Source organism: Balaenoptera musculus, chromosome 15, assembly GCF_009873245.2.
Source record: "Balaenoptera musculus isolate JJ_BM4_2016_0621 chromosome 15, mBalMus1.pri.v3, whole genome shotgun sequence".
NCBI classification, from domain to species: Eukaryota; Metazoa; Chordata; class Mammalia; order Artiodactyla; family Balaenopteridae; genus Balaenoptera; species Balaenoptera musculus.
The window spans coordinates 86,393,545-86,409,886 of record NC_045799.1 but is presented as its reverse complement, the minus strand read 5'-3'; the positions used below and the strand labels follow the sequence as shown (position 1 = coordinate 86,409,886).

Sequence of the window (16,342 nt, the reverse complement as noted above, 5' to 3'; positions counted from 1 at the left end):
CAGCCTCAGCCGGAGCAGCCCTTTCCCTTCTGGAGTTTGCATTTCTCCCCTTCTGGTGCCAGGCCCTCAGAGCACAGAGGCAAGGCTTTCTGGAAGTTGTTGGAACCCCTGCAGAACACTCTGGATAATAAAATGGGCTGGAGCAGGGCACTGGGAGCCGGGTCTCCCCATCAAGCGGCCATAGCATCCTGGCTGACCTTGGCGGGACTGCCAGAGACAAACCTCGGAGAGGGAGCGGAACAGGGCTGGGAGGGGGACACCAACCCAGACGGACACACTTACAGGAGAACAAGGCCCTCGGATGCAATGGCTTTTGAGAGCAGCGTGACAGCACACGGCACTGGAGCTCAAAGACATTCCTTTCCTGCATTCCCACCCACCTCGCCCCCAGACTGTGGCCTGATTAGGTAGAAACCCAGGGCCTGCCCAGGTGGTATTGCTGGGCAGGAGAAGGCTGCCTAGGTCCAAGAGAGGAAATCCACATCCTCTTGATGTGATCACTGAGTGATCTGGCCCCAAACCAGACACTGCCCTGGACACCAACCACTTCCCCAGTCACTGGAAGAGCAGAGGAGAGGCACACAGATGTCACCAGGGCCCCAAACAGCACCTCTGAATTGGAAGATCCAGTTCAGAGCCTGCAGGTAGCCAATCAGCCAGGCCTGGGTGGAGTTCCAGCTATCAGCTGTGTGACCTTGGTCAAGTTATTTAACCTCTCTGAGCCCCAATTTTCTCCCGTATAACATGGAGAAGAGTTTTGGGATCAGTAAGTAGAAGAACATTTAGGAAGTGCTTGGCACAGAGCAGGAGCTCAAAAACTTGTTAATATTTGCCCAACCCAAGAGCAATTGTCCTTAATCTTTTGGGGATTACAGGACCCCTTAGGAATCTGAGAAAGCCTGGACTTTCTCACAAGAAAAATGTAGGTCTACACATACAACATGCTTTCTGGGGCTCTGAGCTGCGTGGCTGATGCCCTTGGAGGTGGACCAAGCGTTTGTCAGTGGTGTTATCTGCCTGGCACAGCCCCACTGTGTGGCTCAGGGCAGCCTCCCGGAGTCCTGGGCTGGCTCCAAAGGAAACACTGACCTTGCAGGCCCTGGTGTGGTAATTCCAGCTGCAGCCAGACTTTGCAGAGAGCTCCGCGCGCGCCCTCACCACCCAGCCCCGCAGGCCCCTTTCCTTCCCAGGCCAGTCGGGAGCCCGGAGCTTGAGCAGATGCTGTCACGGGTCTCCTTTGAAATCCTCACGTGGCCTGACTCCCCGGGGTACCAAACCCCAGCCTCCCACCGCCTTCTCCTGACTTTCTTTCCTGCAGGGAGTGACCCAGGGCACGGAACTCATCCCTCACTTCTCTCCTCCCACCCCAGCTGATTAACATATATACAACCCTGCAGCCCTGTGTCCTAGAGCCTGGCTGAAATTACTTGGGAAAAAAACCCACCACACGTTCTTTTAAGGTATTTTCTCCAAGCGTGGCCTGTCTTCACCCCTTCTTGTCCCACCCCCCCCGCCAACCCCAATTACATGCGAGCTGCGGGTCTGGTTATTCTGCACAAGCCTGAGAGTTCTGAAGTTAAATAAATAAATATAAATAAATCAGCAGGCCTTTTACTCCGGGACTCCTTTCCAGTCACGTCTGTCCCCTTGGCTCTAAGTACTTACAAGGAAGCACGGTTTCTAAGTGGAAACACGATTGCCTGGGCTTGGGGAAAATTTACTGTTTGACTTAGAGCTCTAACAAGATGGAAGCAGAAGACCTTCCAGCTCCTGCATCTCCTCGTGTGGCAGCTTATCTGGCCCTAAATAATCACGGCTGGACCTCTGGAATCATGGCCTCTCCGGACCCAGCACATCCAGCTTGTTTCTGGGGGCCGTTTTGGAGAAAGAAGCATCGCTTACTGGCTCTTGGAGAAATTTTTTTTTTTTTTTAAGGCATCATACTCCCAGGCAAACTCAGACCCTGTGCTGTAGAGATGGGTCATCACAGGGAGGAGAGGACCCGGCCCCCTCCTAGGAGCCCCCACCCCCAACTCACACCTTCCAGGGCTCTGTGGTGCTGATGCGATTTCTAAGAGCTGAAACGCTAGAAACTGCTACAGGACACACGCTATTGTTTTAGGATGAGGTATTCGTTAAGAGTTCTTTTATTAATAATTCATATCTTCAATATGTGGCAAAAACCTACCAGAGGGTCATCAACTCATGTCCATGGTATCTGAAACCATAAAGCAATTCAAAACTGTGTCTGTTAAGAATTGCTCGAGGCTGCAAGTAACTGAGAACCAAAATAACAGCCATTTAATACAAGATAAAAATTTATTTCAGTCTCATGTAAAAGAAACCCAAGCAGCAGTCCTGGGCTCCAAAGTGTCATCAGTGACTCTGGCTTTCTGTTCCACCATCCTCTGTGCAGGGTTTCCCTCTTCAAGGGCACCTCAAGATCCAAAATGACTGCGGGAGATCCAGCCATCACGTCTGTATTTCAGGCAGGAAACGGGAGGAAGGGCTGTTTGTCTGCTTTGTCTCTACCCTAAACCTTGCCTTACATTTCCTTGATTACTCCAGCTGTCAGGGAGGCTGGGGACTATGGTCTTTTAGCTGTGCACGTGATTCCCAGGATACAATCAGGATTCGGTTGGTGAGAAAGGCAGCGTAGACGTGGATTGTCAACGAGCAGTTGCTCCCACAACTCCCATGAACACACAGACCTAGGTCTGAACCCCAGCCTGCTACCTACCAGCTGCTGAATACTCGCCATGGTGCCAGGCTGGAGCTGGCCTGGTTTGGCTGTGCCTGTTGGGGCTGTACTCAGGAAGTTTGCATTGAGAGGGTCGAGGAGAAGAATGGTTCTAGAGCCCATAAAGCCTTTGCTGTCTGCTGTGGAGGGAGTGTGGCTCCTGGGCCGTGGGCAGTAAGCCCACCGGAGGGCCTTAGCCCCCGTGCTGCTTCCTGAACTGAAAGACGGAGCGAGGCTGCATCACGTAGGATGATACCTGCCCAGAGAACCGGAGCATACGTGCGGGGAGCGGAGTCAGGAGGGCCTAGCCTGCGGCTGCAGCCGGGGGACGCAGGGGTGTAGACAGCGAGACCTTCCCGGCAGCCTATGAAAGGGGGGGCCCTTCTCAGGCTGAGAATACAATTTATCGTCAAATCAGGACGCATCTTAGTCAGAGGGGGTGCTGTTAGTAATCAGCCCCAAACCCAGGCGTACATCAGGCCTGTCCTGGGAAAACTGGGATGCACGGTCACCCTACCTTCACTCTGCATATGACACGGGGCCTGAACTGAGCTCGCTGGGGGTGGTTTGTAGGTGAGGAAGGGTGCAAGAGCCGAAAGCCTCTGCAAACTATTAAACAACTGGTTGAAAACAAGGAATTGGAGAAATTTTAATGCAAGAAAAATAACAGCACGGCACACCTCCCCTTCTGCCTGGGAATGCGCTTATCCTGTGTCCCGAGGGCTGGGGGATGCCTGGCTTTCAGGTCCCCTCCCTACGGGCAGCACACCTATTCCACGCGTGACATTCAACTGCTGTTCCGGCTTCCAGGGGCCGCTGGCCTCCGACCTGGCTCTGTGTCCTTCGTGGGGTCCTGTCTCCCTACTCACGCCCGCAGGGCTGGCCGTCTCAGCGGGTCAGCCCTGGGTGGAGTGGACCGCTCCCTGCTCCCTCCCGACCAGCATCTGCCCCCGGGGGCCTTCCTGGAGGGCCTCCCTCAACAGGAGGACGGAGCCCCCAGGCCGTCTAGGTAGCAGGACGCCCCTCGCCCCTCGGCGCAGCCCTGCGGGATCCGGACCCCCTCCCGAGTCCCGCTGGGACTCAGCGGTGCCCCCGCCTCACAGCTGGTCCTCGTCCACCCAGACGGTCTTGCGCTGTTCGTCCCCGATCTTGTCCTTAATGACGCGGAGCAGGTCCTCCACGCTGCCCCACATGTCCGCCTCCACGCTGGCGTACAGGCACGGCAGGGCCTCCAGCTCCTTCTCCTTCAGCCGGCACAGGCGCAGGAACTCCTCCTCCGTCTCGGGCCGGGCCAGCATCTTCCTGCGGGCGGGCGGAGGGCGAGGGAGACGCACAGGGGCGTGGTTTGGCTGGGCGGACCCACGCTGCGGGACCCCCCTGTGCTGCCGCCCACCCCCCGGCCACCCCACCGACGCTGCCTTCCCTGCTTTGTTTCTCCATCGCGTCTACCACTTAGCACCTTACGCACTGTCCCCTTTTACTCTGTTCATTAGGGAATCCTAAGAGGTGGGGACTTTAAAAAAAAAGTCTTTTTAATTGTGGTAAAGTACACGTAAAATAAAATTTCCCATCTTGACCACTTGTAAGTGTGCAGTTCAGCAGCGGTAAGTTATTTGCAGCGATGTGCATCTCCATAACTTTCTCATCTTGCAAAACTGAAACTCTACCCATTAAACAATCACTTCCCCCTCCCTCTCTGGCACCCACCCCTCTACTTTCTGTCTCTGTGCATCTGACTCCCCCAGGGACCTCGTAGAAGTGCAAGTGCACAGCGTCTCTCCTTCTGCGTCTGGCTTGTTTCACTGAGCATCATGTCCTCAAGGTCCAGCCACGTTTCACCATGCGTCAGTTTCCCTCCTTTTTAAGGCAGAATCATATTCTCTCATAGGGATGGACCACGTTTTGTTTATCCATTTATCTGTCAGTGGACACTTGGGTGGCTTCCGCCTTTTGGCTACTGTGAATAATGCCGCTGTGAACATGGGTGTGCAAATACCTCTTGAAGACCCTGCTTTTAATTCTTTTGAGTATAGACCGAGAACTGTGATTTCTGGATCACATGGTAGTTCCACTTTAATTTTTAAGGAAACGCCTTACTGTTTTCCGCAGCAGCTGCACCTTTTTACGTTCCCAACCAGCAGTGCGCAAGGGCTCCAATTTCTCCCCATCTGGGCCAACACGTGTGAGTTTCTGCTTTTTGGACAGCAGCCGTCCTAACGTGTGGGAGGTGGTGAGGGGGGGACTCTGCGCTCTTTTGCTCACTCATGGGGTCCCGGGCCTGGCACTTAACAGGCGCTCAGTAAACATTTGGGGAGAGAATGGAGTGGCCTGACCTCTCTCAGTGTCAGCTGCAGTTGTGTTGCAAGGAAGGGTGGGGATCAGAGATGGTGCCACGTGACAGGCAGGCCACGCCCCTCCCCAACCTCAGCATCACCCTGATTTCCTCTTCCTATCAAATCTCACCGCTAACTCTTCAACAATCACACAGGCCCGACCTTGAACACGGACCCAGAATCGGGCCTTTCCTCATCGCCCGCCGGGCAGGATGTGGTCCCAGCATCGCTACCCCTCGTGTGGGTTGTCACGATGCCTGTGTCTCAACACAGCAGCCAGCGGGGCCTTTACATCCCTTAGCAGATTAAGTCACTCCTCAAAACCGTCAGTAGCTCCCGTCTCACTCAGAAGGAGACGTCACATCCTTCCGTGGCCGACACGGCCCGGTGTGGTCTGGACCCCCTTCGGCCCCAGGCACCTCTCACCGCTCTGCCCGGCACACTGGCTTCCTCTGGGCCATCCCCGCCTGGGGGTCTGGGCGCCAGCTGTGCCCTCTGCACCTGCCCGGCCTGGCCTCGCTGTGGTGGGTCCTGCTCCAATGCTGGCTTCCCGGACCACCTGGGTCCCAGGGCGCCCCCATCCCTCCTGGCACCCATCCTCCTGGACGTGTTTTACGTGTGTGTGTGTGTGTGTTACTGTCTCCGTTGCTGGAGGGGTGAGGGCCATGTCCCCCTGGACTGGGGACTGACCCTCGATAAGGATTCACTAAAGGGATGCTTGGGGGAGGGGGTGGGCCCAACACAGCCAGCTCTTCTTGGCGGGAACCCCAGAGGCTTGGTGAGGCCGGGGGAGAGGACGGCTGCTTTAGGGCCCTGCAGGCAGGTCCTGGAGCCCTACCTGAACTTCTTGATGTTCTTCTCCGACACCCGGACGAAGAGCACGATGGGGTAGATGCGGGACTTGATCAGGTCCCTGGTGCAGCTGATCCCGGCCTCCAGTAGGCAGTGCTTGTTCTGCAGACACAGTGGCCGGCGGTCAGCGGGGGCCCATTGCCTCCTCGGCCTGTGTGGGTGCCTGGGGCGGGTCCACCGGGCAGGGTCTGGCTCCACGGGACAGAGCCGGGGGCGACACAGCCCCGCGTGCCCCCCCACTGAACCAGAGAACGACCCAGGCAGAACCCAGCCTCTGAGAGACAAGGCCCCCCGTCCGGACACCTGGCTCCCCCTGCACAGGGATGGGTGCTGGCAGAGGCCCGGCACCCAGCCCGGGGTGAATCAGGCAGTGTGCGTGAGTCTTAATAAAAACCCAAGTCAGTGCGGAGAACACCTGCTACTCTATTCTGCCTGCGGAGGCGCTCTTGGTACTAGGATGGGGGGCGGGGTGGAAAACACAGGGAAGGTGAGGCAGCTGGATGGTCCCGGGAGGATGTAAGGGTTCTCAAGCACGACTCCCTGAGGCCCGAGAGCGCATCGTTTCTGAACAAGGACGATCCCTGTTTTGTTGAAGGTGCCACTTAAACCTCTGCACTGAAACAGAACTTGAATATAGGAAAGTGCACGTTCTCCTAAGCCTGCAGCTCAGTGGATTTTCATAAAGTGAACGTGCCGGTGGAACCAGCACCCAGGTCCAGCGGCAGAGATGGCCAGCCCCAGGCCCCTGTGCCCCCGGTCACTGCTCCTCTGTCTCGCCAGCATAGCAACTGCGGGATTTCTAACAGCACAGATTCTTGGCTGGTAACCCCTTCGCAGCTAAAATGTTCTCAGCTCCAGCCCTGCCCACTCACTGTCTATCCGGTCCGGCTGTCACAATTCCCTAAGCTTTAATACCTAACCAACTCTTCAATGCTGGCTGACAGCTCTGCCCGTGCTTTGATCCGTGTGACAACGTGGGAGGGTGCGGGAGTGACCGTCAGCTGGGCGGCAAATTCACAATTTCCGGCTGGACTCCTGCTCCTGCCGTCCCCCAGGCCACCGTCCCAAACTCCGGGGCCGTGACCATCCTCGTGGGCCGAGAGCCCCGCCTTCACCCAGCCCTGGAGCGAGGAAGAACTCCACGCTCAGGGCCGGCCAGGGTCTCAAAGCCTGGCTCCAGAAGACTCCAAACTGCGTGCAGATGCCTTTTCTGCATCACTGCCAAGAACCCTTCTGATGGCCCACTTCCCCCATCTGGTGAACACGGTGCCTGTCGCCCGCTTGCTCGCTATCTCTGGCCCCCGTTATCACAGCCAGGCGCGCACACATCCCTGAACAACGCGGACCAGAGGACCGGCACCAGGAAGCCATCAGAAATACAGGAGGTTCCAAATATAAACGCACGGCAGAGCCGCAGGACAGGGCCTGGAGGTGTCAGCACGTGGTAGAGAGAGAGAGAAAGAAGGTTCCCCGCGGGAAGGTGACAGCATCGCGCTCTCCATGGCGCACGTGGCTCACAAGCCCTGCCAGCCTCCAGCCGGCCTCACCTTGGCCGCCACAGCCTCGATGTGGGCGGGAACGACACATTCAAAGGAGTTGGGGTTCTTCTCTCGGGAGTAGATGATGGTCTCTGTCTTCTGCTTTCTGAGGAACTCGTCTCTCGTGACAACATCTGTGGGGACAGGGGCCAGTCCTGAGGGCAGCACTGGTGGTCTCGGGCCGACTGTCCCGTCCAGGCTCCGCCCTGCTTCCTGGGCTCGCGAGAGCTGCACGTCTGACCCCTTTCTGGCCACGTTTAAGTGAATCTCGTCTCCTCCACTAGACCCCGAGGCTTCTCGATTGAGGGCAAGGTCAGGGTCACACTTTACAGTCCCCACGGCAGCCAACCATCCACACCCTTCCATCCGCTCCTGAGCCTTTGATGCAGGAGGAGGGGGAGGAGGAGGAACAGGTCGAGGAGGGGGAGGGGGAGGGGGAGAACGAGGAGGGGGAAGAGGGCAGCCTGCAGCGGGGAGCCCACCTGGCTTGCACATGGTGAACTCCATCGCGCCCCCTGAGTTGAGCAGCTTCTGGACCAGCGCCTTGGCCAGCATGGTGGGCGTGAAGAGGACGGGCCGGCGGCGCTCGCAGTGGAAGGCGCGCACCAGGCTGTAGGGGATCAGGCTGAGGTTCCTGCCGAGCTCGCTCTCGGGGTCCAGCTCTGGGAGGGGACAGGGAAGGGCGGGCACTGACTGGGGCAGGGGCAGCCCGGGTGCCCTCTCGGCTCCATGGAGCCTTGAAAACCATTTGGGAGTGGGGACGGGACACCGGGGGCTAGTTCTCAAAAACCGCTGTACAAATCGACGCAAGCCGGCGGCCCAGGACGCCCTTCCGCCATCCAGGCAAGTTTACGGGTGACCTGTGGACCGGGCTGTTTCGGGAGCTGGGCCAACAGCGCTGAGCCAGGGAGACGGCCCTGCTCACGGGCCAGGAGGCGCCGGCAAGAAGCCCCTCCGGGCGCTAAGCTGTCCAGGGAGGGCCTGGGCTGAGGCTGGGGTGGAGAGGCGCCCCTGGCCCTCGTCACCGTCAGCGCCGGGGCCAGCGTGGCCCTGGGAGGGCTGGCTCGCCGCCGGCAGGGCCTTCCGCAGGGGACTGCGCACCGGGAGGCCCCTCGCTAGCTTCACGATAAACGGCAGTCGGTGCTCAGCGGGGAGAGAATCAATAAGCAAACGCTCCACGGCAAACAGCTCCAAATAACACGGGCGTCTGGGCTCAAACCAAGTACGGCGGGCGTCGGTCGGGGGAACTTGGCAGGATGCGCCCGGGCGGCTGTCAGGCCTCCTGGTCAAGGCCGGGCAGCTCCTCCCCAGGCGGTACCCTTGCTTTGGAGAGAGCAGCCGTCCCAGCCCCACTCTCGGGGGTCCCCACGGCCCGCCCAGACCCCTGAGGCCGCCGGGCGTGCGTGGGGCGGGGAGGGGCGGGGCGGTCGGCACCACACCTTCCTGCTTCTCGGTCAGGAGCTTCGTGGCGTCCAGCGAGGACCGGGCCAGGCTCCCCCGCGGGTTCCCCGAGACGATGCGCACGCGCTCGTGGCTGTTCATCCGCTTGTACTTGTTCTCGGACCTGCTGACGAACTGCGGACAGAGGGGAGCGGGTGGAGGACAGGGAACCCGGGCTCGGGAGACCCCCGTTCAGATCCGGGCTCCGCCCCGGGCGCCTGGGTCAGTCACGCCCCCGCTCAGCACAGGGGACACCTAGCAGGTGACGCAAGTTCTTTAGCTGTCTGGGACGCCGTCAGCAGGCAAGTAAGCGAACAAATGCTCACACCCTCTTCCCCGGCTGGGTGTAACCTGCCAGGGGGCTGGTCCCAAGCAGGCCCTCAGTGGAGCCCCCCTGCAATCCCACCCACATCTAGGGGATCCACGGGCACTGTGGGGCCTGGAGCGCTCTGGCTGTGGAAGACCCCTGGCCGCCCCCAAACGGCCCACCTGGCGGGGGGTGCAGGTGACTTCACCCCCTGCCTCGGCATCCCCGAGTCTTCCAGGGGAGTGCCTGCGCCCTTCCACCATTCAGAGTTGAGTCCTGGAGGGCGGAAAGGGATGCCCAGCGATGGGCACCATTCTCCCTGGGCTACTTTGAGACTCTCCACGGCCTCCCTCTGCGGGGAGGAAGGTCCAGGGAGCCGGGATGTCAGCCCTGATCTGTTGTTAACCGGCCTTTGAGCAAGTCCCCCCAAAACTCAGGGTTTTGGACTCATGCATGACGTGTGGGCACAAAAACGTGTGGCCTCACGTGGTCCTGCCTTCAGGGGTGCCTCGGACTTCACCAGGGTTCCCTTCCACCTCCGCGTCTTTCTGCTACCTGTTTGCCTCTGCCTGGGTTTTAGGGTCACACCGTGAACCATTTCTCTGGGTTTCCTATGTTCCAACATTAGGATGGAGCAGTGGAGTGACACACTAGCTCTGCTGGGGCCTAATTAGCACAGCGCCAACACAGGAACATCCTTGCGGGGCTACATCTTAATAGTACTCTCAGCTTTTGTCAACTGGTGATAGAGAAAAAGGCTGCACGGAATGCTTCTGCGTTTATGTGAAATCACTTCTGAACACATCACCCATGAGGCTGTTCAATGTTCCTCGTATAATGATCCATGCCAAAAAAAAAAGAAAAAAAACCTCTTAGAATCAAGTACAAGGGAAAAATTTTTCCTGGTCCCAAAGAGCTAAAACATTTTGGCACCAGATAAGATTTAAAGACTCTGCTGGGTTTCCCTTTCTTCCCTGGCTGCTAGGATGCTCAGAGATAAATTTAATGCTCAATCTGAGGACCTGGATATCTGGAATGTTTGTTTTCCTCGCCTCACTTTTCCATTAATATTTGAGCAGCTAAGATGTTTAACTTTCTTTTAGCCCTAAGTTTGCTCAAATCTTTTATGAAAGCAAAGTTTGCTTCCAACAGGTGCAGACTGTCTACCGACCCGTCACTGTGAGGATAAAATGGGCGGAAGATGTAAAAGGTGCCGTGAAAAGCTGCAAGTGGGGGACAAACACAGAGCAGTGCTGTTCTGATACAGCCTCTTCTCGGTAGGGAGAGGGCAGGGCTGTGGCACAACGTGGCTGAAGGTCAGCAGGCGCTCCGAGAGCTTTACCTGAAGGAGCTGGCCGAAAAGGAAACTCGCTCGTGAGAGGCGGGGGCTGACCCGGGGGTCCGCAGTGGGAAGTGGTTCTTCGGGCTGCAGGGTGTTCTGAAATCAGTTTATCAACCGGTCAGACCCGCTGGCATACTGATGCCGCTGAGAACGGGAGACTCTCGGCTCCCAGCCCCGTGCTCACGGGGGGGAGAACACCCGTCGTGCATCAAAGCACTCCTGACAGGGAAGCAAGCTCAGGGGGTGAGAGGGGCCTCGGGACTTGTTCCAGCAACGACCAGAGCCGGCCGAGGGGAGCGTGCACCGCAGCTGGGGAGGGTGCAGAGGTGGGGCTCCTTCTGGAGGGGGCGGCCCCTCCCTGAGGAGCCCGGTTCTCTGCAATCCACCATCCCACGGAGACGGACGGCTCCCACTCGGGATCCCCTCCAAAAAGGGCCCGGGAGGTGGTGTGAAGCCGGCGGGGTGCTGGGTGACCTACCCGGAGGGCCCTCAGGGTGTGGTGGGCCGTGTCCACCTCCTCCCGGCTGCCCCGGTGCATCAGGCGCTGCAGCTTGACCAGGAGGAGCTGCTGGGCTCTGGGGAGGGGAGAGGGGAGGGCGGAGCCTCAGGGGCTGGAGAGACCCCAGGGCCGAGGCTGGGGAAGCCGGCGGGGGCCTGGCCCGGGCACGGAGCTCTATGCAGGGTGTGAGCTCTGAGCCCCAGGGATACACCAGGGAGGACTGGGCACTGAGCATCGGGTCTTGAATCCTGCCTCTGGCGCTGACTCATCGTGGTACTGGGGCAAAGGCGCTTAACTTCTCTGAGCCTCGGTTTCCTCATCTGTAAGTCGGGTCTACTGACGCTGGCCTTGCAGTGCTGGCCTGGGCAGCAGAGTCAGAGCCTGTGGATGCTTTATAGATGCCCGGGGCGTCTAACCAGGGGCAGGCTGATGTTCAGCCCTTGGCGACTACTGCTATATAATTACAGAACGATGCTGGGGAGATGGGCTACGGAAGAGATGACTGTTGAACACAGGGAGCATGAACTCAGGCTCTAAGCTGTCCAGTACTGATAGAAAGACGGCGCTCTGGGATCTAGTGAAGCAACGGGATTTAAGAGAGCAACATTCCTGGGGGCCTTCAAAGAGGAGGAGGGAATGGGGGGCGGTCACTGGTCGGCAGGCAAAGGCTCCCCGCCGTGAGCCCCTCTGCTGAGCTGCATGGCCCCCTCGGCCTCACCGGCTGTAGCTGGGGATGGTGCCCATGTCCAGGTCGTGGTCCGTGAAGGGGTCGACCCGCGCACACAGCCACTCGTGCTTGTCCTGGTACATGGTGTCGCGGACGTGCACGACGTCATCGCACTTCAGGGACATGGAGCAGGCGTCCAGCTGGCTGGAGATGTTCAGGTTGAGCCGGATGTAGAAGGAGTCCCCCGACGTGATCAGGCCCTCCTCCATGTCCTTCAGCAGCTTCCGGTACCCTGTGGAAGGAGAAGACGCAAAAGCCATCGGTGAAGGGCCTTCCACTGCTGGGCTCCCCACGGATGACACCCCCGTGATGCGGTCCTCCCATCACGGGGGCGTGGTTAGGGAAACATCTGTCCTCCCCGATGAGTGAGCCGCTGAGTTACTGATGGCTTTCTCTCTTTGTCTTGGCTGCCAAGAAGCTCAGAGAGAAATTCTGTGCCAAGTTGCAGCAAATCTAGGACCTCTGCTGCGATCTCCATGTCCCTCCCTACCGATACACAGTGCTTGTGTTTTATCATTTTTTTCTTTAATTGATAGATAACTTACATGCAGTAAACCCCATCATCCTTAAGCATTCCACACGATGGATTTTCACAAATGTCTAGACCTGGGTAACCACCACTCAGAACCTTCCCTCATGCCCATGTCAGAACCCTGTAGTGGTAACCTCTATGCTGACCGCCAGCAGCACAGGTGAGCTCTGCCTCGCTTCATATAAGTGGAAGCAGACGGTACGTGCTCTCCAGCCAGAACGTGCCTGGCATTCACTGCACAACGTCACGCCTGTGAGATTCAACCGCAATGCTGCAACGTAGCATCGTGTGTTTTTTTTTTTTTTGATGTGGACCGTTTTCAAAGTCCCCATTGAATATTGCCTCTGTTTCATGTTTCGGCTCCTTGGCCACGAGGCATGTGGGATCCCAGCTCCCCAACCAGGGATCGAACCCACACCCTGCCACATTGGAAGGAGAAGTCCCAACCACTGGAAAGTCCCGTGTGTTCTTTTTCATTGCTGTAGAGTATTCCACACGGTGCTGATTTATCCTTTCCCTGGTGTGCACATTTATCCCGTTTCCAGTTTTCGGCTACTATGGATACCTCTGCTATGAACACTCTTATACCTTTGTGGACGTATGTACTCATTTCTCTTGGATGTATTCACAGAAGTGGAATTACTAGGTCACTGATCGTGTATACATTTAGCTTTAGTAGATACTGCCAAATGGTTTTCCAAAGTGGTAGGACCACGGCACACGTTTTAACCTTAGTTAACACCATTGCCCTTTAGTGTGAAACTTTATGACTCCTTTTGGAAGGAAGCGGGGCATAAAACTATGAATACAATAAATGCAGTAACTTTCAGCAAACGTCCAAGACATAAATCCATAATATAAATCCTGAAATCAGCCCCACATGCAGACAGCCATAACACAGTGGAAGCTAAAGCAGTCCTAATCGCCAGGCCCAGAAACAGCTCCTCAAATGCTATTTCTCACAGGCCACACCTCACACGCCAGGGAGACTTGAGCCAGCAGGCCTGTCTGATCACCTTTCACGGAGAGACGGGGATTCCTGGTTGGGCCCTTCCCACCCACCTGGGCGGAGTTAACACCAATCACCATCTGAGCGCTCCACCAGCGGGGAGGAAAGGCCCTACAAACGGGATCCTGCCAGAGGGAACCCTTCTTCCACTTAATTCCAGACGCAGGGCTGCTGCTACACAAAGCCAGGGGGCGCTGCTCATACTGGGCTCTACGGCACTGGGGCTGGAGGGCAGGGCAGCGCCCGGAGACTTTGGGATGCCAGCCTGGCAGAGGGGAGGGGCCCGCCTGCAGGAGGAGAAGGCTGGGCCCTATGTTTGGGGACAGAGCATCATCATCATCTTCCGCACTGACCGGGCACTGCCGGGAAGGGGCACGGGCAAGCAGGCGGCAGTGGGGAACGGCTGGAGAGAGAGTGGCTATTTATGCTCTGTTGAAACATTCATGAGCCCCTGGTGGTTAAAAATAAGATCCAGCTGCAGAGATAATCATGCAGGAAGAAACCCAGAGGTGAGAAGGAGAACTCAGAGTTTGGGAGAAGACAGACGCTGCCGAGGAGTCTGGGCCGAGAAAGAGGAGACACCGTGAGAAAGCTGCCGGGGGGCCAGATGAGAAGGGGGTGAGCCCCGGCTGTCCCGCAGCAGACGGCCTGGCCGCGGTGTGGCTCAGTGGGCCTGCGGGTGCCGGAGCGGCCACCCCAGAGTCACTGCCTACGTCAGGGCCGGGAAGCCCGAGAGAGAAGACAAACCTCAGCCTTGCAGAGCGAGGGAGGGGCTGGCCAGGCAGGGACGTGGCCATTGGCCAGCAGTCCGCTTGTGGCTGGACGTGCCGTCTCCACCGTGAGTGGGGCAGAGGCCCGAGGCATGCCGGGGCAGGTGTGTGCCCACGTGTGTCCCCGCGTCTGCCCTTCCCGCCCCACACCTGCCCCCTCAGTCCTCCTGGCGGGGCTGGGACTGCCCTCCTCCTGCTGAGCAGCTGAGCGAGGGGAGGGACCTCCCGCCCCGTCTGGGGTCTTCACCTTCCTGGTTGACCTTGTAGTGCAGCGTGACGGGACCACTGCACCTCTGGATGGTCCAGTGCGCCTCCTCCTTCGTGCACGTCTCCAAGGGGACGCTCTGCTTCTCGCCTTTGATGCAGCCTTCTAGCTAGAAATCAAAGACACATTGTCCTGCTTGGGCTCCGCGGCGAGGCGAGCGGAGCCGCAGGGGTGAGACTGCCCCGCCGGGAATAAAAGCGCCTCTCCCCAACAAAGACCAGCTCAGCGCCGCTGCGGGAAGAAAGCATCGCACCGAAATGGGGCTCACGTGCCTCCAGTCCGCCGCCCGGAGCACGTGTGCGCGCGCACGGGCTCTAGAAACACGAGCAAAGAGTCGTGGAGAGAAGGGCGCGGGGAGGGGCTTCCAGAGAGGAGCTGACAGGCCCGCCCCCCGGCAGCCCCTCCTCCCGGCCGGGAATCCGCAGCTTAACGCGGGCGTCGGGGTGGGGGTCCCTGCGCTGTCAGCCGCAGATGCGCGGAGGAATCAGAGCTGCCGCCTCCCCCGGCCCCCAGCCCCTCACCAGCAGCAGCTGGAGGCCCTCGCGGAGGCCGGCCTTCTCGGTCAGGGAGCCCGGCTTGACCGAGTGGACGAAGCTCCCGCTCGCGTTGCCCCCGAGCAGGGTGAGCTGGGACGTGAGGCTGTCGCCGCTCAGCGTGGTGTGCTGCACCGAGGGCCCGGGGCCCCGCACGTGCCCCACGGACGTGACAGACGGCCGGAAGGGTCTGGGTCGGGAGATAAGGCGGGGTTAGGCAGCTGTCGTTAGGACTCCCGGCCGGGACGCCCGGAGAGCGGGGCCCGGGCTGCGGCGTCCCCGCGAGTCACAGCAGCAGGCACCTTAGGAGAGAGCTGGCGACCGGCTCCTGCGGTCACAGCACAGACGAGAAGCAGGGGCCCCGGGAGACACTGCCACCGTGGGACTGAGGTCACACGCGCCCCGGCTGCTCACCGGGAAGGCCGCGTGGGCACAGCCCAGCGGGCTTCGGGGAGTCACCGGCGGGGCCCGGGGCCGGTCCGACATCGGAGTCCCGTTCCTTGCCTCTACCAGGCTGTGTGGCCCCGGGCAAGCCCCTTCCTACATGGGCCTGACTGGGGGTCGGGGTAGTGGTTTCTGACTTTGGGACACTATGATTCCCAGACTCTGATTCTAGAACACGGGTGATGTGGACGATCCCCTGTGCAGGGGATTGAGGGGTGAGCAGCCTTCCCCTCATCCCTGCCCCCCACCCCAGCCTCCCCTTTCCCGTGACCTCGGTACCTTTCTAGAGAGAACTTCCTAAACATGAGGTTGACCTGCTCCAGGTCATAGGCGTCCAGGCCCTCAGACTGGTGGGAGGAGGAGGAGGAGTGGATGGAGGGGGGTCCAAAGGAGTACCGCTCGTGACTGTCATCTGCAAAGGAGCAACGGACCCTTCAGGCCCCCGAGTGGTCGATGGAGGAGGGAGGGCAGCCCATGGACTTCCTGAGATGGCCGAGGGGGGTCAGGGCGGGCCCTCCAGCCCCTGCTCCTCCCTCTCTGCCTCCTGGGAAATCCTCCCCCCCGCCCCCCCCCCGGCGGATGAGGGAGCAGCCTCAGTCAGCTGGGTCCCGGAGACCCTGGGGGGTACAGGGTCCAGTCCTGACATCCTCTCCATCAGAGTCATTCCTCCGCCTCCAGGGGGGGAATCTGGAAAGGGGTCGCCATTAGCAGACACTTGTTCTGCTTTGGAATCGGGGTCCAAATTTTCATTTGGGGACCTCAGGTCTAACCACCATCTACCGGCCTCTATGGGTCTGGGGCGGAGCTGCAGGAGCAGCGTCTGGACGGAGTAAGGAAGCCCCCTCTCCTCCCAGCTCAGCGGAACCCCGAGTCCCCCAGGGAAAGACGCCCACCCCGCACAGCTCAGGCCGCTGGGACGGGAGATCCGCAAGCCCTGCTCTGGGCTGAAAACAAAGGCTTCTCTGCAGAGAGAATTTGTCCCGACCCTGCAAAACGCTTTGGACAGCTGCC

General features: G+C 59.0%; 1 protein-coding gene across 4 annotated transcripts in view; it reads right to left on the bottom strand.

Annotated features, from left to right (window-relative positions):
• Positions 1-2,344: 2,344 nt before the first annotated feature.
• CARD11 (caspase recruitment domain family member 11) overlaps positions 2,345-16,342 on the bottom strand; it is a 108,832-nt gene continuing 94,834 nt past the window's right edge. Inside the window, exons 15-26 of one of the 4 annotated variants that reach the window (XR_005016644.1) lie at positions 15,611-15,743; positions 14,876-15,077; positions 14,337-14,463; positions 11,770-12,010; positions 11,031-11,127; positions 10,553-10,648; positions 8,903-9,038; positions 7,946-8,125; positions 7,473-7,597; positions 5,912-6,027; positions 3,510-4,042; positions 2,345-2,996 (exon numbers count right to left, since the gene is read on the bottom strand). Coding sequence is in view for 3 of the 4 variants with exons in the window: in XM_036827470.1 (XP_036683365.1) it covers positions 3,838-4,042; positions 5,912-6,027; positions 7,473-7,597; positions 7,946-8,125; positions 8,903-9,038; positions 10,553-10,648; positions 11,031-11,127; positions 11,770-12,010; positions 14,337-14,463; positions 14,876-15,077; positions 15,611-15,743 (1,658 nt within the window). In the remaining variant the exon portion in view is untranslated. Of the gene's footprint in view, positions 4,043-5,911; positions 6,028-7,472; positions 7,598-7,945; positions 8,126-8,902; positions 9,039-10,552; positions 10,649-11,030; positions 11,128-11,769; positions 12,011-14,336; positions 14,464-14,875; positions 15,078-15,610; positions 15,744-16,342 lie in introns of all 4 variants that reach the window. The other 3 variants (XM_036827470.1, XM_036827471.1, XM_036827468.1) reach the window with 3 other exon arrangements.